Source organism: Passer domesticus, chromosome 23 (genome assembly GCF_036417665.1).
Source record: "Passer domesticus isolate bPasDom1 chromosome 23, bPasDom1.hap1, whole genome shotgun sequence".
In the NCBI taxonomy this organism is placed as follows: domain Eukaryota; kingdom Metazoa; phylum Chordata; class Aves; order Passeriformes; family Passeridae; genus Passer; species Passer domesticus.
In genome coordinates, this window is record NC_087496.1 from 5436781 (window position 1) to 5459173 (window position 22393).

Below are 22393 nucleotides of genomic sequence, written 5' to 3' on the forward strand. Positions count from 1 at the left end.
GTGTGGAGGGAACACGGGGAATTGGGAAGATGCTGTCCCAGCCAGACTGGCTTTTCTGGAATGAGCTTTAAGGTATGAATGGTACCAGAGCAGGGAGTCATTCCCCTGTCCCACACTGCTCCCAAACCACCAGGGCTCCTTTCACTGCTCTGCAGCAACTCCCCATGGAAATGAGCAGCCCCAAGAGCCAACAATGCCTGCCCAGCCAGTCCTGCCCTCCTCCAGCGTGGCACAGATGAAAATGGGTGTGGGAGCAGTGCAAAAAGGACTTCTGCAGCACCATCACATCCCAGGAATTCCCCTCCTGCCAACAAAGCAGGAGCAAAGCACGGGATCCCTGCTCTGCAGGGCTGGGGAGTGGATGGCAAGGAAAATCCCCCCACCTTTCACCCCCTGAGCACAGGCAGAGCTGAGGAAGGTGCCTCTCCCTCCTGCACCTCCCCTTCTTTTATATGACCAAGCTTCTTGAAGTCTCACTTCCCAAGAATGCTGCCCGGGGCTGGGGTGTGGGAATTGGTGCTGTTTCAGAGGAACAGCTCCTCTGCAAGGCACTAAACTCAGCTTTGGACTCACAAAGACTGGCCCTGGTTAAAGACCAGAGAGCCCTGAGTCTGCTCTGCCACTGGATTTCTTTTTCTCCACAAGCAATAACCCTTGGATTTACTGATAAACTTCCTCCTGATGCCAAAGCAGTGCCCACGTAACATAAATTGACCTGGCAGAGTGTAAGTGAATTTAATTCAAGTTTATTCAAGTTAAACTCTTTCAGTCCACAAGCTTTAATTTCACCCAAGACCACCTTAGAAATTTAGAATGGAGAAACAATTGAAATTAGGACAACTCAACTTGAAATTAGTCCATAATTGCTTTTTCCTGTACTTGTTTTCTTCAGATAAGGGACACTTAACCCTTCTCCTAATCCAATAGAAAAGGCTGAAATGAGGTAGAGGAGATAGCACACTTGACAGAGATACACTTTATAGTGATTTTAATGAAGTTATCTGGTAGTTTTCTGGAGCTAACACTGTGACCTGCAGAACTAGATCAGCTCTGATAGCACTCCCTGCCTGAAGCAACCTTCAAGTGCTTTTACTCTGCTCATTTTGATATATCCCACCCATGATATTTTTCACTTTTTCCAGTTGAAAATTACAAAGTCATCAGATTTCATCACTGATAGTACTCAAAATAAAATTCTTAATTATCTTATTCCCATTTTTGCTTTCCTTAACAGCATCTTTATGTTATGAAGTGAAGAGACATGACTTAACTATGTGTTAAAATCTGTTTGTGTCTGGAGTGGAGTCCTAAAATTCTGGAGGAAAAATAATCAATTTTAATGTTTTCTGTCGTCATGGAGATGCAAATTCCCCCGAACTCTCTCAAGCCAGGAGGACAAGAAAGCAACCAAACCTGTGCTGGAGTTAAAGAGGTTAAAATTAAAAGTGAAAGCACAGAGAAAAGCTGCAAGGAAAGCTGAGAGGAGCTTCAGTAGGTGGCACTCGTCACTCTCCCTTCTCCAGCCCTGCTCCAAGAGCGTCTTTGGGATGGTGGAAGGACAAAGCCTGGACTTCTCAAGGTCACTGACACCCCAGGGCCACAATAATTGTCCCAAACAGCCTGGCCAGACACATCTGGGCTGCCCCACAGCTTCTCTGGGAAGCTCGTTTTTCTTTTCCTCTTCCCTACATCCTATTTGGAAGTTATTTAACAACATAGGAATTTCTTTAGCAACAAACAGAGAAGGGGTTCACTCTAAAAAACTGACTGAGAAGATGGAGAGATGGACGAGGCTGAGGGCAACCTGGGATAGTGGAAGGTGTCCTGTCCACGGAACAAAATCATTTTTAAGGATTCTTCCACCCCAAAGCAGCCTGGGGTTCCATGGGATGTGAATTCCATCTCCCAAGTCCAGTCCAAGCCTAGGAGCTGAGATTTGGGAACTAAAATCTCCCCTGGGGGCATGAGGCCACCATAGGAAAATGCAGTTTAACAGAGGGATTTGAAATGAATCATTCCATAAACAAAAAGCCAAACCCCTTGGGGTTTTGAGAGTGGCCAAATGTTTCACTTCATTTGGGGAGCTTTTTGTCTATAAAATATTGTCAGAAATGCTGCTTCACAAGGATAAACAGAACTTTTATAAAGGCAAATTTCTCTGGAAAAATGGTGGTCACAACATAAAGACACAAAGCTGGTAAGGACTGCAAAAAAAAAAAAACAAACCCAGGGAGAGTAAGTTTCAATTTCAAAATATCTCAAATCTGGAGTTTCAAAACAAGAACCAAAAACTTATCACAAAGTTGGAGAAAATATGTGGAAGAGTTTGTGTCAAGTCCAGGCTAATATTCTGGCCAGAAATTGATGATTGAGAAACATAAAGGAAGATATTTTTGGAGAGTAATGCCTCACCTACCACCCTGAAAGGTAATTTCAGTTTTAAGTTCATTTAAGAGATGAAAATGCTATATTGATAAGAAGATATTTAATACAATGGGAGGTCATGGCACTAATTAGCAAATTGCAGCAAAACAAACTACACTCATTCTCTCTTCTAATAATCTGAATTTCACTGAATATACAAAGGTGAGATGGTTGGGTTTATGAATGAAAGGGAGAGCTGAGAGCTTCATGTCACTATCAGTTAATTTCTGTCCATTAGAACAATTTCCCTCCCTGACCCACTCTGCCCCCCCAAGCCCTCAAACACTTCAGGAAATGCTGGCTCCTGAATTAAGAATTTCAAGAGGCGAGAACAAACACCCACCAAAGCCACTCCTCCTCTTCCTGCTGTCATTCCCTATTATTCCCTTTGCAGTGGCCAGCCCCCATCCAGTCAGCAGAGAGCAAAATATCAGTACAGTATTTCTACTTGGAGGGCTTGGAATAGTTTGGTGCCTTCCAAAGCAAACAGCAGAGCTCTGCACACATTCCAGAGAAACCTGGGGAAAGCAGACAAAAGGCAGGGCAAGGCCACTGGGAAGGAAGGAAGGAAGGATGAGTGGGAGCTGCTCCCAGGGATCTGGGCACGGGGACAGCATCTGCAGGAAGCTGGGGGGAGGCAGAGCTCACAGGAGGAAGTTCTGTTTGCTTCTGGGAAGGCAGAGCTCACTTTGGGAAGTTCTGGTTTTATCTGGGAAGGCAGAGCTCACTTTGGGAAGTTCTGGTTTTATCTGGGAAGGCAGAGCTCACCTTGGGAAGTTCTGGTTTTATCTGGGAAGGCAGAGCTCACCTTGGGAAGTTCTGGTTTTATCTGGGAAGGCAGAGCTCACCTTGGGAAGTTCTGGTTTTATCTGGGAAGGCAGAGCTCACTTTGGGAAGTTCTGGTTTTATCTGGGAAGGCAGAGCTCACTTTGGGAAGTTCTGTTTGTGGGAAGTCAAGAGCTCACCTCAGGAAGTTGTGTTTGGTTTTATCTGGGAAGTCAGAACTCACATGAAGAAATTCTGGTTTTATCTGGGAAGTCAGAACTCACATTAGGAAGTTCTGTTTGGTTCTGGGAAGGCAGAGCTCACATTAGGAAGTTCTGTTTGTGGGAAGTCAAGAGCTCACCTCAGGAAGTTGTATTTGGTTCTGGGAAGTCAGAGCTCACCTTAGGAAGTTGTGTTTGTATTTGAGAAGTCAGATGTCACATGAAGAAGTTCTATTTGCTTGTGGGAAGGCAGAGCTCACATTAGGAAGTTCTGTTCCTTTGTGGGAAGTCAGAACTCACATTAGGCAGTTCTGTTTGTTTCTGGGTAGGCAGAGCTCACCTTAGGAAGTTCTGGTTTTATCTGGGAAGGCAGAGCTCACCTTGGGAAGTTGTGTTTGTATCTGAGAAGTCAGAGCTCACCTTGGGAAGTTCTGTTCCTTTGTGGGAAGGCAGAGCTCACATGAAGAAGTTCTGTTTGTTTATAGGAAGTCAGAGTTCACCTTGGGAAGCTCTGTTTGTGGGAAGTCAGAGCTCACCTTATCAAGTTCTGTTTGTATCTGGGAAGTCAGAGCTCACCTTAGGAAGTTTTGTTTGAATCTGGGAAGGCAGAGCTCACCTGAGGAAGTTCTGTTTGTTTCTGGCTACTGCCAGGCTGGGGAAGAGGGATAAACACAGAGATGTCCCAGCAAATGTTTCCTGTCATTAACCCACTGCACCAGGCAAAACTGAGCACAGGGGTCTGGTGATCCTGGCTAAGCTGGCTCCAAACCCACAAAATCAGCCCCAAATCCCTGCTGCTCCCTGGGAGGGTGGCAGCAGGAATGACAAGCTGCAGCAAGCCAGCTCTCCCCAAGACAGGTTTCCATCAAGACACCCTCCAAAGGTGTTTACAGCTCCTGAAGGAACACTCTCACACCCTGAGGAACGTGACTATCATATTACTTTGCTTTTCTTTTTTTTTTGCCTTTTTTTTTTTAGAAAAAAAAGAAGTGTGTGATTCAAAATTCCAGGGGAAACGAAGAGATCTCACAGAAAGAACAGGACACACCGCCCCAGACTGCACCAGCTTTTCCTAACATGCCTGTGTTGGCTTAAACTCTTCAGGGTTGTTGTTGTTTGGTTATTTTTTAGTGTTTCTTGCTCTGACAGCATCACTTTGTATTCCAGAGGTGGGTTAAGGAGCTGGAGCACAGCCATGAACACCTGGCAGTTTTATTCCAGTGGAATGATAAAGCTGATGATTCTGGAAGAGTCACTGCATCCAAAATCCCACAGCAGCAATTTTCTGAACAGATTAAAATCAGAAAGTGTCACAGACTGCTTTCAACATGAATTAAATAAATAAAAAAAAAACAGTAAAGGAATAGAAAGGCAACCTATGGCTGGAGTCATGGAAATAAGTCTTGGAAATAAGGAGTGCAGCCAGATTCAGCCCAAGTCCAAGGGGCTGAAGATGCTGATAGGATAAAAAAAACAACTTGTAAATCCTTCTAGATTCTAAGGTCTGAATGCAAATATCTCCAGAGAAGAGTGGAGTAAGTCCCTAGAGCAGGGGGATTTCACAGCCCCAAGAGTGACCCAGCTGGCAAAGCTGAGGGAGCACACAGGCCCCTCGTGGTGCAGGGACAGCACCAGGATGGGTGGGGACATTCCCTTCCCAAACTTGTCACTGCCATTTATTGCAGCCAACAAGCCCAGGAGTGCAGGGTCACTCCCTCTCTCTGGGACAGAGAATAAGTTCACATCCTTCCACTCATTTAAATTATTCACAGACACATTTTTCCATTTCTGTCAAAAGGAACAGACAGAGAACACCTACAAACAATGCAGCAAGATGAATATGAGTGAGAATATGGCCCAGACTTTTCCACAAGCACAAACCCCTTTGGGAGCTGTGCCCTCCCTGCCAGGAGCACCCAGTGACACCTCCACTGGTGCCAAAATTAACATTTTCCAGCCACTAGGACACTACAAGCTGGGAACTGAAGCAGGATGGAAGGGCAGCTCTGGCTGCTCCTGGGCTGCAGGGCCTTTCCAGGCTGAGGAAAACCCTGATGAAAGCTTGAGTGAAACACCTTAAAGAGAGCTCAAAACCCTGTCCCTGCTTCTGCCCAGGGCCTGAGGGCAGCACAGCCACTCTGGCCTGGTGGCCCTGCTCACCTGGCAGGAGCAACAGCTCAGATGGTCACAGGGCTCAGCCCAGCTGTGACACCTCCACAGGTGCCAAAATTAACATTTTCCAGCCACTAGGACACTACAAGCTGAGAACTGAAGCAGGATGGAAGGGCGGCTCTGGCTGTTCCTGCAGGGCCTGGGCTGCAGGGCCTTTCCAGGCTGAGGAAAACCCTGATGAAAGCTTGAGTGAAACACCTTAAAGAGAGCTCAAAACCCTGTCCCTGCTTCTCCCCCAGGTTTCCATCAAGGCACCCTCCAAAGGTGTTTACAGCTCCTGAAGGAACACTCTCACACCCTGAGGAATGTGACTGTCATAGGGCCTGGTGGCCCTGCTCACCTGGCAGGAGGAACAGCTCAGATGGTCACAGGGCTCAGCCCGGCTCTGACACCTCCACAGGTGCCAAAATTAACATTTTCCAGCCACTGGCGTGCTAGAAACTGGGAACTGAAGCAGGGTGGAAGCAAAACCCTGCTGAATGCTTGAGTGAAACCCCTTAAAGTCAGCTCAAAACCCTGTCCCTGCTTCTGCCCAGGGCCTGAGGGCAGCACAGCCACCCTGGCCTGGTCCAGGGCCTGACCTTCAGCCCTGGCAGGAGGAACAGCTCAGATGGTCACAGGGCTCAGCCCAGCTGACACCTCCACAGGTGCCAAAATTAACATTTTCCAGCCACTAGGACACTACAAGCTGGGAACTGAAGCAGGATGGAAGGGCAGCTCTGGCTGCTCCTGGGCTGCAGGGCCTTTCCAGGCTGAGGAAAACCCTGATGAAAGCTTGAGTGAAACACCTTAAAGAGAGCTCAAAACCCTGTCCCTGCTTCTGCCCAGGGCCTGAGGGCAGCACAGCCACTCTGGCCTGGTGGCCCTGCTCACCTGGCAGGAGCAACAGCTCAGATGGTCACAGGGCTCAGCCCAGCTGTGACACCTCCACAGGTGCCAAAATTAACATTTTCCAGCCACTAGGACACTACAAGCTGAGAACTGAAGCAGGATGGAAGGGCGGCTCTGGCTGTTCCTGCAGGGCCTGGGCTGCAGGGCCTTTCCAGGCTGAGGAAAACCCTGATGAAAGCTTGAGTGAAACACCTTAAAGAGAGCTCAAAACCCTGTCCCTGCTTCTCCCCCAGGTTTCCATCAAGGCACCCTCCAAAGGTGTTTACAGCTCCTGAAGGAACACTCTCACACCCTGAGGAATGTGACTGTCATAGGGCCTGGTGGCCCTGCTCACCTGGCAGGAGGAACAGCTCAGATGGTCACAGGGCTCAGCCCGGCTCTGACACCTCCACAGGTGCCAAAATTAACATTTTCCAGCCACTGGCGTGCTAGAAACTGGGAACTGAAGCAGGGTGGAAGCAAAACCCTGCTGAATGCTTGAGTGAAACCCCTTAAAGTCAGCTCAAAACCCTGTCCCTGCTTCTGCCCAGGGCCTGAGGGCAGCACAGCCACCCTGGCCTGGTCCAGGGCCTGACCTTCAGCCCTGGCAGGAGGAACAGCTCAGATGGTCACAGGGCTCAGCCCAGCTGACACCTCCACAGGTGCCAAAATTAACATTTTCCAGCCACTAGGACACTACAAGCTGGGAACTGAAGCAGGATGGAAGGGCAGCTCTGGCTGCTCCTGGGCTGCAGGGCCTTTCCAGGCTGAGGAAAACCCTGATGAAAGCTTGAGTGAAACACCTTAAAGAGAGCTCAAAACCCTGTCCCTGCTTCTGCCCAGGGCCTGAGGGCAGCACAGCCACTCTGGCCTGGTGGCCCTGCTCACCTGGCAGGAGCAACAGCTCAGATGGTCACAGGGCTCAGCCCAGCTGTGACACCTCCACAGGTGCCAAAATTAACATTTTCCAGCCACTAGGACACTACAAGCTGAGAACTGAAGCAGGATGGAAGGGCGGCTCTGGCTGTTCCTGCAGGGCCTGGGCTGCAGGGCCTTTCCAGGCTGAGGAAAACCCTGATGAAAGCTTGAGTGAAACACCTTAAAGAGAGCTCAAAACCCTGTCCCTGCTTCTCCCCCAGGTTTCCATCAAGGCACCCTCCAAAGGTGTTTACAGCTCCTGAAGGAACACTCTCACACCCTGAGGAATGTGACTGTCATAGGGCCTGGTGGCCCTGCTCACCTGGCAGGAGGAACAGCTCAGATGGTCACAGGGCTCAGCCCGGCTCTGACACCTCCACAGGTGCCAAAATTAACATTTTCCAGCCACTGGCGTGCTAGAAACTGGGAACTGAAGCAGGGTGGAAGCAAAACCCTGCTGAATGCTTGAGTGAAACCCCTTAAAGTCAGCTCAAAACCCTGTCCCTGCTTCTGCCCAGGGCCTGAGGGCAGCACAGCCACCCTGGCCTGGTCCAGGGCCTGACCTTCAGCCCTGGCAGGAGGAACAGCTCAGATGGTCACAGGGCTCAGCCCAGCTGACACCTCCACAGGTGCCAAAATTAACATTTTCCAGCCACTAGGACACTACAAGCTGGGAACTGAAGCAGGATGGAAGGGCAGCTCTGGCTGCTCCTGGGCTGCAGGGCCTTTCCAGGCTGAGGAAAACCCTGATGAAAGCTTGAGTGAAACACCTTAAAGAGAGCTCAAAACCCTGTCCCTGCTTCTGCCCAGGGCCTGAGGGCAGCACAGCCACTCTGGCCTGGTGGCCCTGCTCACCTGGCAGGAGCAACAGCTCAGATGGTCACAGGGCTCAGCCCAGCTGTGACACCTCCACAGGTGCCAAAATTAACATTTTCCAGCCACTAGGACACTACAAGCTGAGAACTGAAGCAGGATGGAAGGGCGGCTCTGGCTGTTCCTGCAGGGCCTGGGCTGCAGGGCCTTTCCAGGCTGAGGAAAACCCTGATGAAAGCTTGAGTGAAACACCTTAAAGAGAGCTCAAAACCCTGTCCCTGCTTCTCCCCCAGGTTTCCATCAAGGCACCCTCCAAAGGTGTTTACAGCTCCTGAAGGAACACTCTCACACCCTGAGGAATGTGACTGTCATAGGGCCTGGTGGCCCTGCTCACCTGGCAGGAGGAACAGCTCAGATGGTCACAGGGCTCAGCCCGGCTCTGACACCTCCACAGGTGCCAAAATTAACATTTTCCAGCCACTGGCGTGCTAGAAACTGGGAACTGAAGCAGGGTGGAAGCAAAACCCTGCTGAATGCTTGAGTGAAACCCCTTAAAGTCAGCTCAAAACCCTGTCCCTGCTTCTGCCCAGGGCCTGAGGGCAGCACAGCCACCCTGGCCTGGTCCAGGGCCTGACCTTCAGCCCTGGCAGGAGGAACAGCTCAGATGGTCACAGGGCTCAGCCCGGCTGGTACACCTCCACAGGTGCCAAAATTAACATTTTCCAGCCACTAGGACACTACAAGCTGGGAACTGAAGCGGGATGGAAGGGCAGTCCCTGCTGCAGAGCCAACCATGCAGATCAGGGGAGGGGGAAAAGCCTGGGATTCACAGACAGGAAAAGCAGGAGCTGCCCAGGGGGAGGCTGCAGCTTTGGCTTACCATACGTCTCGGATCTACTCTCCTCAGAACTAGACTTTGTCTTCTTGGAGGAGCTATCTGCACGAGAGCAGGAGAGAAGGAGAGAGAGATATAGAAAATATGGAGACCAAACATGAGGAAAAAAAAAAAAAAAACTTCATGAAAAAAAAACACAGACTCGGATTTCTCGGGTTAAATCGTGCAAAACACAAATAAGATGTGAACAAAACACAGGTGGAACATTTGGAATAAGGGTGAATAATACAAGGAGACACAGGTAACAGCACACAGAATCTGTTACAGGAGCTAGGACACGACCAGAGGAGCTCTCTGCAGTAACTACAGACAAAAACCAGTCCAAGCACGGAGACTCTGGCAGTGTTCCTCCCCAGAGTCAATAACCAGCACAGGCACAGCAGTTCAGCATCCTCAATTCACCCCTTAAATAAAAGAAAAGGGTTTTCTGCAGACTGCAGTGCAGTTCCCCTATCAAAGCAGGTAACAGCTCTCAACTCTGGAGTGACTCTCTGCAAATTAAGATTACAGGATTCCTCAAGTCTGTTTCTGGAGAAATTAAATTCCTTCCACAAAATGAGTTCACAGCCTGAGAGCTCCCTCAACCTGAAATAATTTTACATTACCTGTCCCAAAGGACAAAGGAAAAGAAGACAAGCACTAAAACCACTTTTTTCCCCACTAAATGGGCATTTAAAGCCCTTTTTCATTTATTTTGTGCACAGAGAAGGACTCATGCAGCCAGTGGCAGAAACCATGACCAGGATGGTTTATAAATAACCCCACATCCTACAAGTTGTGCCCCCCTCCCCTGTGCTCCCCAAGCCCCAGGGAAAGCCTGAATGCACAGACAGGAAAAATGCACCTTGCATGGGGCCAGGAGGCTCAGACAGCAGCCTGGCAGGAATTTCACGAGCAGGCACTGGGGGAGAGCTCCAGAGAGAACAAGAATGCTGGGTGCACCCTCATCTCCCTAATTTAACTAAAATAAAAGCAGGCTGAATCAAAGTAGGACAGCAAATCGTTTAAAATTAAGTTTTTATCTTCAAATGCTTCACCTTGGGAAGCACAAATTCACTTTGCAAGGGGTAAAGAGGGATCAAAATCGACTAAAGAACAAAACAAACCCCCCAAAATTAAAACCCCAGCAGGGAAACCCAGCCCTGGCTGGGCCAACCACATCTCCAGTTTCAGACTTCACTAAAGAACTCCTCACAGCTAATTACAGCCTTTGCCTCCTGACTTTGCTGAAAGTGGAAGTTGTTGTAATTATTTACTGATACACTAATCCAGGTTGAGGATGAGGGTGTTTAAAATCAAGCCCACATTCATTTCAATGCCCACACTGCCTTTGCAGAACAACCCAGCTCTGAAAACCACATTAAAATCATTTTTAATCGACTTCCCAGTGCTTTTGTTTGGCTTTTTTCCCTTGAATGTTGGGACTTTACCTGTGGGATCGAAGTCGTGGGTGCTGCTGCAGCGTTCAACCTTCTGCTTCTTGTCTGCTGGAGACTCTCTGCTCAGAATGCTGCCGTGTCTGGGGCACAGAAAAGCAAAATATCCTCACACCAGAGCCCACAGGAGCTGCCTGAGTGCTCACAAAACCCTCACCCAGCTCTGCCTGCTCACCAGAAATTCAGATTAAAGCGTAGGCATCGAGTTCCCTTAAAAAATTTATTCCCAGGCTGAATTCAAAGAGGAAAATGATCTCCCTTGCAATCTCTGGGAGTGGATCCAAGGCTCCAGAACAGTCCTGGTAACCTCCAGAATTGGTAACAGCAAGTGCATTCTCTTTATCACTCAGCATCAGCCCATATTTTATCTTAAAAACCAAATAAATTTAATGGAAAAAACCCTCCTGAAATCTTAACTCTCCCAGCAAACTTTAAATATTTCAGCATGCCAAAATTAAAGATTTAGGATCTCCCCAGAAGGGAAGCACCTGTAGCAGCAGTGTCCCCTTCCTTCCCTGACCATCTCAAATCCCAGGTAAGATGAGCCCCAGCCATGTCACAGAGTGCAAATGGTCACCCCATGCCAAGGACACCACCAATAAATCTATTTTTGGCACCTTATCCCCATCTGGATATTGATTTCCCCACATCTGTAATGGGTGCTACAAGCTGTGCCTGTGTATATATATATATATTTTTAAACTTTTAAAAGCATTCCCCCTGCAAAAATGTTGCAGTATAATTTACAATACAGACAAAAAAGCAAATTTCAGGAACTCACCTCGAAGGTTTTTTGAGAGGAAACCTGAAAAGAAAAAAAAAAAAAGAAGTTTAATGAACTCTTATTTTTCACTATTAGGTTTTATATCAACATTAGTGCTTAATACAGTTATTTTACACTTCTGTTATACCTTCACAAAAAATCATCTCTATTTTCATGGAACTCCATGAACTTGCCATCTTTCAGACAAGTGCAACAAAGTTGAAATTAAATTACCTATTCCAAGTAGTATTTTACATACAGATAACAAAAGCAACACATCCAAAGCTGAAGGGAGAACAAAATACATTTGTATTTTTAACTGAGGAAAACACGGGATTTACGAATCCAGGATTTTTTTTCCCTTGAATTCCTGACAGAACAAGGTGGTGCCATCCAGCTCGAGGCCCCAAAACTTTTACTCTCATAAAACAAAACTATTTCCTTCTCAGACTCACAAGCTCAGCTCCACTCCTCCATTTATGTTTTAGATCCTTCACTAGGAAGGAAAAACACATTTAGAGCTATGTAAGCAAGGACAGGTAACTTAAATCACTTTCTGTTCTAAAAGGTGGTTTATACCTGATCATTTCCCATATATATAAAATAATTCTTCTTCATGCATTTTCTCCTATTTATATACATTTTTCAGGAAGTGCTGGGGTGAGGGATTAGAGGGAAGAAATTCAACCCCACACAACTCGAACACCACAGAGGTAACCAGGGCAAGAAATTACCTTTTAATTTTAAATTTTATTTTATGTTTTTAGTTGAAACACACTGATTTCTCAATGACCAACAGTCCCCAAGTCTGGATTAGAAAAGGACAACAGGAGAGGGACAGGGAACAGCAGCACTGACACAACCAGAGCACACAGCCTCCAGCTGCACCAAGGGAAACACAGGCTGGATATCAGGAAAAAGTTTTTTCCAAAAAGGTGATGAAGTTCTGGAATGTTCTGCCCAGGGAGGTGGTGCAGTCACCATCCCTGGGTGTGTTTAACAAAGCCTGGATGTGGCACTGGGTGCCAGGGTTGAGTTGAGCTGTTGGGGCTGGGCTGGACTCGATGGGCTTGGAGGTCTCTTCCAACCTGGTCATTCCGGGAATTCTGTAAATTATTTAAATTCTGTGAGTTCTGTGATTCTGTGAATTAATTCTGTGATTCTGTGAGTTCTCTAAATCTAAATTCTGTGAATTCTCCAAATCTAAATTCTCTAAATCTCTAAATTCTATCAACAGTTCCAAAGCCAGGCTCAGGTGAAAGGAGGCTGGAGACAAGGGGGGTTTGGAATCTTCTCCCAGATGAGTGAAAAGTAGAACATTTGGCATAAGGGTGAATAACACAGGGCCTCAGGCAGGGCAGCAGCAGGAATTTCTCCATGGAAAGGGCTGCTGGACACTGGGAGGGGCTGCCCAGAAGGGTCTGGAGTCCCCAGCCCTGCATTTCTGTGAGCTGAGCAACAGCCCCATCCCAGAACCAAACCATTCTCCCAGAGTTTGCCAGACCATTCCAACCAAGATTCCTTGACTGGCAGCACAAAACTGCCCCAAATGCTCCTCTTGTCACCTCCTCCCCTCCATAACTCCACCTGGAGTGGCCCAGGCAGGAAAATCCCAGTCCCAAAGCTCCAGTAGCTCCCTCCCCATCACTGAAAACCCTGAGTGGCTGCACAGAGCCAGCCTAAGCCCTCTCTTGGAGCAAGAGCTGTGCCATCAAGTGTGGAAACACCCAAAACTGGCCAGCTCCCACATGCCAAGCCCCTGTGCAAACATGCACTAATATGGAACTCCACAACGAGCATCTGATGACACATTAGGCAAGGGAAATTAAAATGTTGTCTGCCTGTTCCTGAAAATGATTATTCACAGCAAGACATTTGCCATCTTTCAGATAACAGCATTGAATTTAGCTGAACTACAACCAAGCAGCTTCCAAATTAAGGGGGTAGATAGGGCCTGTGATTGCATAAACAGCAAAAAGTTAATTAATTGAAGGCAAGAAGTGGTAATCCTCCTTCCTCCTGCCCCCAAAAGCTCTATTTTAATCTTAAAAGCCTGGGAAATCCACTCTGATTCAAATAAGAAACATCCTCTCCTCGTTCTGCTCTACCTGCAAAGCCACATCTCTTTAGCATCCCATCCCCCAGTTACCCATTTCAGGCAGGGAAGGAGGACTCAGTGCAGGACAGACAGCTTGGATCCCAAAGGAAAGCAAACAAAAGTCATCTCAGGCCAATCTAACTCTGCCTGAACCCTGAGCAGCCAGCAGATGCAGCAGCAATCAAGTGTTTCACTGAAAAGCAGAAAAGAGAAAAAAAAAAAAGGAATCCAGGGAAAGATAGGAAAAGATGCTTAGGATGAATTACACCCATTTTTTTATCTGATGCATTTGAACTTCCGAGCTGCATAAAAAAACCCTAACACCACTGCTAAGTACTTTAATGAAGCATTTTAGTGACAAACTTTATTCTCCAGAGGTTCTTATCAGCACCCAGAACTGCAGGCTCTACTGCTGCAGCATCAGGCAGAGCTCGTGGAACACAAAGTGAGTTCACTGCTGGACCTCTGGGCTGGTTCAGGGCTCTTTATTATCTATGAAACACTAATGTCCTATTTTCCAGGTCTAAAAGCTGTGTAAAACCTTTCTGCTTATTATACTAGGCTGGTGATTAATTATTTAGGAAGGAACTTTAAAGATTTTGTAAACAAAGCAGCGCTGAAAACACCGGAATTTTTTTCAGTGCTTTGACGTTACCGGCGAATATCAAATTCCTGTGGGGTGGGAGCCAAAATCCCCTGCTCCTAATCCACAGCTGTGCTCACAGCTGGATGGTACAAGGGGTCAGGATCCAGCTGGCTCTGGGGAATCCTCCTCCCTGGGCAGGGACCCCATTCCAGGGCTGTGCCCCCCACCCCAGGCAGTGCTGGAGCCCCTTGGCCACCCAGCAGCTTCCTGAGGTTCCTTCTGGTGCCAAGCAAGCAGGGATGGACAGACGGACAGGCTGGGAGCAGGGATGGACACAGGGACAGGCTGGGAACAGGGATGGACACAGGGACAGGCTGGGAGCAGGGATGGACACAGGGACAGGATGGGAGCAGGGATGGACACAGGGACAGGCTGGGAGCAGAGATGGACACAGGGACAGGCTGGGAGCAGGGATGGACACAGGGACAGCCTGGGAGCAGAGATGGACACAGGGACAGGATGGGAGCAGAGATGGAAGCAGGGACAGGTTGGGAAGCAAAGGAGGAGGCAGGGACAGGTTGGGCAGCAGGGAAGGAGGCAGCAGATGATCCCAGCACAATCTCTGGGTGCTGCACAAACACCACTTCCCACCCTCTCCTGCCTTTGCTTTGCTTCACAGGTATTCCCTAAAATCACTGGAGTGGGAAAAGGATGGGCTTTGTCCAGCCAGGCTGAAGGTGAAGCTCTCCAGCCCCAAAAGAACCTCCCCTCCTGGATCTGATATCATCCCTGGGCACGAGTTAGGAAATCACAGAAATTTCTGGTGAAGACTCAGCTGAGCTGAGGCTACAACACTGATCCTTGCTGGGAGCATTCAGTACCCCATTCCTCCCTTCTCCCATTTCCCTGCCTGAACACCACCTGGAAGACATTCCTCACTTCCCAAACACTGTGCCACTACAGCAGGAAGCAGAGTAAAAATGGATGAAATCCAATCAAAGATCACAGAGTAGCTCCCAGGAGTTTATCTGTGTTTCACTACAACTGATCTTCACTTGGAAATGATATTAAATTTGAAAGCAGCCCTGAAAATCCCCTCACCGTGTTACAGCACCCAGCACAACATAATCCAAATTAAAATATATTTCACCTCCTACTGTAAACAGCAGCAAGGAGGCAGAGCAGGGTGTGGTGAACAGCTGGAGCCTCAATTCCAAAAGGAGCTGGCAAGTTTAGGCTCCACGATAAAAACCCTGTAGACATTTTGTCTGATAACTGATGAACATCAGCACATTTTCAAACGAGTTGTTCCACTCTCCCAAACACCAGCACCAATTAAAAGCCAAGGCAGATTTTGTTTTTAAAATGCTGGGTCCGAATAATTTGAGTCATTTAAATGCATCAAATGACTAAAAGTGTGTTTTCTTAGTCATGCTGCATTAGGAAAATCTATTTAAGTGAGGAATATACACCTACAAGTAATAACAGCATGGATTAAACATTGGATTTCAGGTTAGCTCACATATATTCACCACCAGAGCCTAATAACCACCTTGAAACCAAGCAGAAAAAGGTGATTTGAAGACTTAATGTGTCAAAAAATAGGAGAGCAGGGAGGATTCCCAGCTTCCAGCAGTACAAAGCATTCCATTCTAGCTTGGGAGGTTGAAAATATAGCTGACCATAAATAGCACAGCATCCAGATAACCATGTTGGGGGTTTTTTTGTTGTTTTTTTTTTTTTTCCTCCCCTACTAAAATATTACCAGAATTCAAGTATATGCTATCTCCAAAGCTGATCAAAGAGAAAAATATTTAGATTCAGACAAGGGCCTCAACCTTGGAAATATTTATTCATGTGCCTAACTTTAGTTCCAGGACTGCTCACATGCCTGAAATGAAGCCTGTGTGCAAGGAGAAATTATTACTCCAACTTGTGCCCAGATGAGTAAGAAATGTTGTGAAACCCGTGCAGAAGAGAACAGCCAAAAACTGCTTGCTTGACAGAACTAATCTTTAATTAGGAGATGAACAGTTGCAATAGAAGCTGCTCCAGTGCTTTATTAGTTTCATTTAAATAAGATGTTGCTTGTTGCAGAAAAAACCTCTGAATGAATTCTAAATTTCAAAGAAAAGCAGCCAACACAACTGATCATGCCAAGCTCAGGAGGAGAAACAGTCCGGGGCTGATCATTGGTCTTTTTCAGGGATATATTTAGAAGGAAAAAAGGAAAACCAAAGGTTATCTCAAAGTCCCTCTGATAAAATCGCCAAATTCTGTTTTTTTTTAAATCTCATCCTAATTCAGGAGGTTTCCACCAACTCATGAGTCACTGAGAAGCCTCTGGCCACCATCAGCTCCATGGATTTTGGTGAAAAGTGATTTTAACTCACTTGGAATTCCAGAATGGTTTGGGTTGGAAGGGCCTCAGAGCTCATCCTGCCTGGGCAGGGACACCTTCCACTACCCCAGGCTGCTCCAAGCCCTGTCCAACCTGGCCTGGGACACTCCCAGGGATGGCTGTTCAAGGTTTTGGGAATGCTGAGCAGGATTGTTCTCGCCTCTTGTTCATACATCCCCAAACAGATCCTGGAAAAACCAAAGTCTGTTGCTGGGTGATGGGTAGAAAATCACTGAACAATTCCAGGGCTATTCCTAGTGCATCCAGCTCCTTTAATATCCATTAAACTTCATTTTCAACACCCTGACTGGACCTCACTGACAGCACTCAGAGAAATTATGCATTTTTTGTCCAAATCTAGGAGATCTTAAATGCTCTGAAAGCATATTAAGCATTGACATAAATGCTATTCTGCAAATTACTCCCAGAACTTCATCTTGGAAGAGACAGAATGAAAGAAAATCAAGGAAGGGAATCTGTTTTCCAGGGTTGTAGAGGCACAGATCCACCAGAGCAGGATTTTAAAAGCCCTGACAAAGGTTGCAGGGGAGAGTGCAGCACCACCAGGACCTTTCTGTGGAGCTGAAGGCAGTTTTGTGTCCCAAGGAAAAGGGCACAGGGCAGGGGGAGAGCCAGAGGGGCTGAGCAGATCACACCTGACAGGCAGATCCAGGCAAAATCCAGAAAATTGGGAGAAAACACAGGCACCAGCTGCAGCTGGAAGCACATCAACCAGCCTGGGACAGCCCTGATCCAACACATCCCCTCCGTTCTCCTCAGCATGGAAAATCAGCTTTCTGCTGGGTCATCTTTTCCACGGATCAAAGCACAGGAGCTCAGGAAAACGCTGAGGTTTTTCCCTAAATTAAAAAAAACCAACCAAACCCATTGCATATAGCAACAGATTGGACACAGGGAGCAGGAAAACAGGGATCCATTGGGATTCCTGGGAGCTGCCAGAGCCTAGGGATGGATTTTTGGGACTTGCAAGGAGGCACTGCGAGTTCTGTGTTATTTTTGTGGGAGTCGGAGGCAGCACAGCTGACACAGTGACTCATGGAGGAATCCTCCCTGGCATTATTGACCTTGCACTGCTGACAGCTCACGGACAGGAGTGCTGCCTTCAGAGAAGGAACATGGGAAATTTAGGGAAGTGTCAGGAGAGCCCACAGAGCCACCACCTTCTGTGTCAACCCCCCCTGAACACCCCCAGCAGCCTCAGTGCTGCATTTGCCTTTATAAAACATCAGCAAATGCCTCCCACTCAATATTCTATCATTTTTCAGGGCACTAATGTCTCTAGCCATAACCAGAATATGCCATTCCATTTTCCTTTTAGGAGAGAAAATGCAGAGTGGCCAACAGAGCCCATCAGCATATTTCCTGATGGATCGGAGATGGATCAATGCAAGGGACTGGTGCCATGGCAACCAACGTGCTGAGCAAAACACTTAAAGTAGGTTAAGATGAATTTGATAAAAAGCAAAGTCTGGAAGGCTGGCAAGTTCCATCTGTAGGATGGGGAGGGTCAGGCCTCCAAGAGGAAGGAGGAATTCTACAGAGGAGAATTCCACTGGTGCCTTGCCTTCACAGGATGCTTCCTCTTTTAAAAAATAAATATCTATATACAGATTCCTCTTTCATTCTTGTGGTTGAGGGCTTCATCAAGAGGGGTGAAGAGAAGGTGGGCAAGAAAAGAGGAAAAAGAAACCAGCTTAAAATTATGAAAGAAGAACAGAATGCGAAGATAAATCTTCTCCATAAAACAAACAGCAAGAACTTGGAGATTTGCCTCCACACATGGAATTTCCTGATGATACAGGAATGTATCATCATGCTATGTCCTGTAAAAATGACAAGCAGGCTACTCTGAGTTTACTACAGCCATCTGTAGCTCTTTCCTCAGTGTCCTTCCCTGTGAAGCCCTGAGGTGGGAAGGGTTTCAGCCTCTCAGAAAAGGAAGAAGAAAAGCATCTCCAGAGAACTTCCATCCACAGTTCAGCCATTCACTCCCAGCCCAAGCAAGTGCCTCAGCTATTTTCCATGACACAAGCACTTGGATTTTTCCAAGAGCTGATGTCAGGGCTTTTCATGGAGAAAGAGCTGCATTTACGGGGCAGGCAAGGAAGGAGGGCTTCCCCAGCAGCCATCTCAATGTGGCCTTTGTGCTGCTCCGCTGCTCAGGCCAGGACCCTGCGAGAACTCCCAGTCCCCAAGAAACTCTCCAAAGGGGAGGGGACAGGGACACTTCCAGCAGCCAGAGCTGTTCTTCCACTCCTGACCGACTTCCAAGGCTCAGAAGGAGCAGCAGCTTTCCCTCCGCAGGCCCTGAAGTTGTCACACAAGGCCATTTATTGTTGAATATTCCTACAACAGGCTGGAAGCAGCCAAGCTAATGAAAACTGGGGAGGGGGCATAGGAGGGAACATAAATAAACCAGGCTGCTCATGTTTCCTTAATGCTGCCTTTAGATTCAGCCTAAAAGCAAGATTTGAGCAACAGGGGGAAGGTTTGGCCACTGAATGTAGCTCAGAGCAAGCACAAAACCCGCTCAGAAATTGGTGGGGAGCGGAGGCTGCCAAATCCCAGGTGATTTCCTACTGGTTTCCCAACGTGACTGCTTACAAATTACTGAATCTCTGTTTTCACCTCTGGGAGAGAAAAAATTGACAGCTTCGAAACGGAAAAAATTAAACACCACAAATGCTGAAAGAGGCCAAGTGTTTTTCTAAAAAGGCTTCCAGAAAATTTATCATGACAAAAATTGACGCAAAACCAGCGCACAGCAGAAAAGAAACATTCAGGATTTGTTCCTTTCCAAGCTTTTACTGCATGACCCATTTAATACAAGTGACCAGGTACAGCAGAAAGGTCAAGCTTGTGATTTCAGAAGTTATGACCCAGTTTTCTCACTCATTTATTTATTTTGAAGTAGACCATAGACAAATATTCCCAGGCCTAGAGGGCTCAAGCTTCCCTGTAGCAAGAAAAAGCTGAAATATGTGGTTTGGCCATACTAGAAAAGCCCCAAAATATCCAATTTAATATAATATTTATGTTTTCACATCACATCACAAATATATTTTCACACCATCTTTGTATCCTGAGCTTTTGCTATTTGGAAGAAGGGAAGGAAGAGGGGTAGAACACGTTTGTTGTGATTCACTCCTCCAGCTTTCACTTCTGAAAAATCCTTTCAAACCCCTTTGCCCAGAGCCTGAAAGAATCAAATCCAGCACTGGGGTTTCTTGCGCAGACAGGGCGTGGAGTCCAAATTAACCTGCCCTCCCTAAACTGCAGCTAATTACAGGGAAATGAAATGTTTGCTTTGCTTGCCAATAATTGCAACGCGGAGCTGGCTTGGTGGCAGCAGCACCGCTCCTCCTCCACGGCGTCTGCAGCAGCTTCCCAGGGAACTGCCCCAAAAAATCCAAGGAATAAACCGATTTTATTGTCCCAAGCAGAGCAGAGAGACCCAAAGCTGTGGAGTGCCACGGGATTTGCTTTCACCTGACACACACCCAGGGCTGGCATCCCTCGTGCTGCCCCAGCGTGGGGAGCAGTTTTTGCATTTCATTAGGCACCAAGCCTAGTTCCTTATTAATGCCATACCCAGCTTGTGGTTGTTATGAACCAGCAACGAGCCTGGTGTGGAAACAGTCCTTAAAAACAGCAAAAGACAGCAATTAGAAAGGGAGGAGAGGGAAAAAAAACCCATCCCCAACACAGAGTGCACGTAATACAACTGGAAATGTAGCTTTCAAAACAGCGTAACGCTGCCTCCAATTAGGCAGCTTGAAGTTTTGCAAATATATGTACAAGGTTCAGAGGCACAGAGCAGTATTTGGCCCAGAGTTCACATTTCTGGGGAGTGAGTGCAGTTGCCTGGCACAGCAACACCACACCTCCATGGTTTGGAAGTACTGAGAGTGTACTAAACAACCTGCAATAAGACATTTATTATTCCTCTGTGTGTCCTGTGTGTAAAAGATGTTTTAAAGAAGTGACAAGGCCAAGCTGTTGTGCTCCTCAGCTTTGTCAGCTTTGCCTGGTTCAATGTGGCCGCCAAGGTGAGCAGAGGAAAGGATGGGAGAATTGGGATTGTCCAGTCTGAAGAAAAACAAGGATTCTTCAAAACTGGGAAAGGCTGGGAGAATTGGGATTGTTTGAGGTGACCTCATTGTGGCCTTCCAGGAACTGAAGGAAAGATGGAGAGACTTTTTACAAGGGCTGGATGAGGAGGAATGGCTCCAAACTGACAGAGCAGGGTTAGACTGGATATTGGGAATTAGGAATTGTTCCCCGGGAGGGTGGGCAGGGCACAGGGTGCCCAGGGAAGCTGTGGTGGATCCCTGGCAGTGCCCAAGGCCAGCTTGGAGCACCCTGGCACAGTGTCCTTGCCCACGGGACTGGGTGACCTTTAAGGTCCCTTCCAACCCAAACCACCCTGGGATTTTGTGATTTCCCCTGACACAGATGCAGCTACAACCTGACAACATCAGCAGCACCTTCCCCCATGGATTTACACCTTCCAAAGGCATTATCAGTTTGTCTGCCCTACTGCACAACCCAAAACTTTCATCCATTTGCTCCTTTGACAAACGAGGTCAGCAGGCACCTTGTGTTAATCTAAATTTCCCTTCAGCCCCCGTTAGGTTGCTGTAAAGGTTCACGTGCCTTTACTGCTCTGGAAATGTAAACCAAGAGTTGTCTGCTCATCAGAACCAGCAGTTTATGAGTTCAAAGCTAAGCAGACACTCAACCCAAAAGCATTTCCAGCCCTGCCTTCCCTTCTCCCACTCAGCCATGAACCTTTGGCCAAATTACACCCATTCTGCATGGGATGTGCAGACAGCATCCACCCCTCTGACCTCTGCAGAGCTTCTAAATATTTCCCAGCTGCCATAAACTAATTTACAGTTAATATGTCTAAAACCACCCAAAGGCAAAGTGCTCCCAGTGGCTTAATTTACACCAAAGGAAAAATTGGATCCACAATTTTACAAAGCAAAGCTGCAGCACGGAGAGAATCAAGAAATCATTACCACAGTGTTGCTTAACCTGTACAGTGTATTTTTAGCTCTTAGTCCTTCACAGCTAACTCTGCTCAAGTTTTACTCCTGTAGATACAAACACCAAGGGCAACCAAACTATTTGAGCCTAAATTCCAAGTATGCAACTAAATGAGCATTTCACCTTGCTGGCTTCCACACCTCCCAGCAGGGTTTCTGTCCCAGCATTCCCTCAGATTTTAGAAGCATCCATGGAAAGTTTCTCCACCATACATTGCAGTTTTCCAAAAAAAGAAAACGTGATGTCAGCTGAGCTATAAAGAGATTAGCAGTGCTGTATAGTGGAGTTGAAGCTATCTCAGTTGTTTAAATGGCCTTAAGAAAAAGAAAGAGGCTTCTGGGATATGCAAACCTATTATTTCTGCCATAAATGCAGCTCTGGCCCATAAAACACAAGAGGAAAGATGCACATAGCACACATTGCATGAGGAGGGAAAAAATGTACACAGGCATTTGTGGCATGCTTTGCTCCTTCCCGTTTCATCTCCCCTCCATCTAAACTACAGCACAAATCCAGAAATACCGACTGGCAAGGGCTGGAGCAGAACACAGGATTAGGATTTCTCAGCAACATCAAGCCCTGCTTCTTCCACTGTAAAATGGAAGATAAAAATCCAGGAGTGAAGCTCCTTGTAAAATGGCTCAAGATCCTGAGAACAGCCTGTGAGTCAAACCCAGAGCTATTAATAGGCCTCTGGATGTGTTTGTATTAGTATTTGCCTCTTGGGTCTCGTAAAATAAATAAAAAATACAAGCAAAAGAGAAAAAAAACCAAAAAAAACACCAAACATATATTTACTCAGGAAAGCTCCCAGCTCCTAAAAGGTGAGTGCAGCAAAATCCCCCAGATATGTGGAAGGGGCATGGAGATAACAAGGCAGCAGAAACAGCAATGCCAGATTGGAGCTGCTCCCCCACTGGGCTCAGTGACACCTTCAGCTCTTGGTGCCTCCCCCTCA

General features: G+C 47.1%; 1 protein-coding gene across 5 annotated transcripts in view; it reads right to left on the reverse strand.

Annotated features, from left to right (window-relative positions):
• Window positions 1–22393, reverse strand: part of ARHGEF12 (Rho guanine nucleotide exchange factor 12) — an 81300-nt gene that overhangs the window by 34675 nt on the left and 24232 nt on the right. For 3 of the 5 annotated variants that reach the window (XM_064398031.1, XM_064398030.1, XM_064398033.1), the window contains exons 2-3: window positions 11296–11319; window positions 10509–10597 (exon numbers count right to left, since the gene is read on the reverse strand). Coding sequence is in view for 2 of the 5 variants with exons in the window: in XM_064398030.1 (XP_064254100.1) it covers window positions 10509–10597; window positions 11296–11319 (113 nt within the window). In the remaining 3 variants the exon portion in view is untranslated. Of the gene's footprint in view, window positions 1–9063; window positions 9121–10508; window positions 10598–11295; window positions 11320–22393 lie in introns of all 5 variants that reach the window. The other 2 variants (XM_064398029.1, XM_064398032.1) reach the window with 1 other exon arrangement.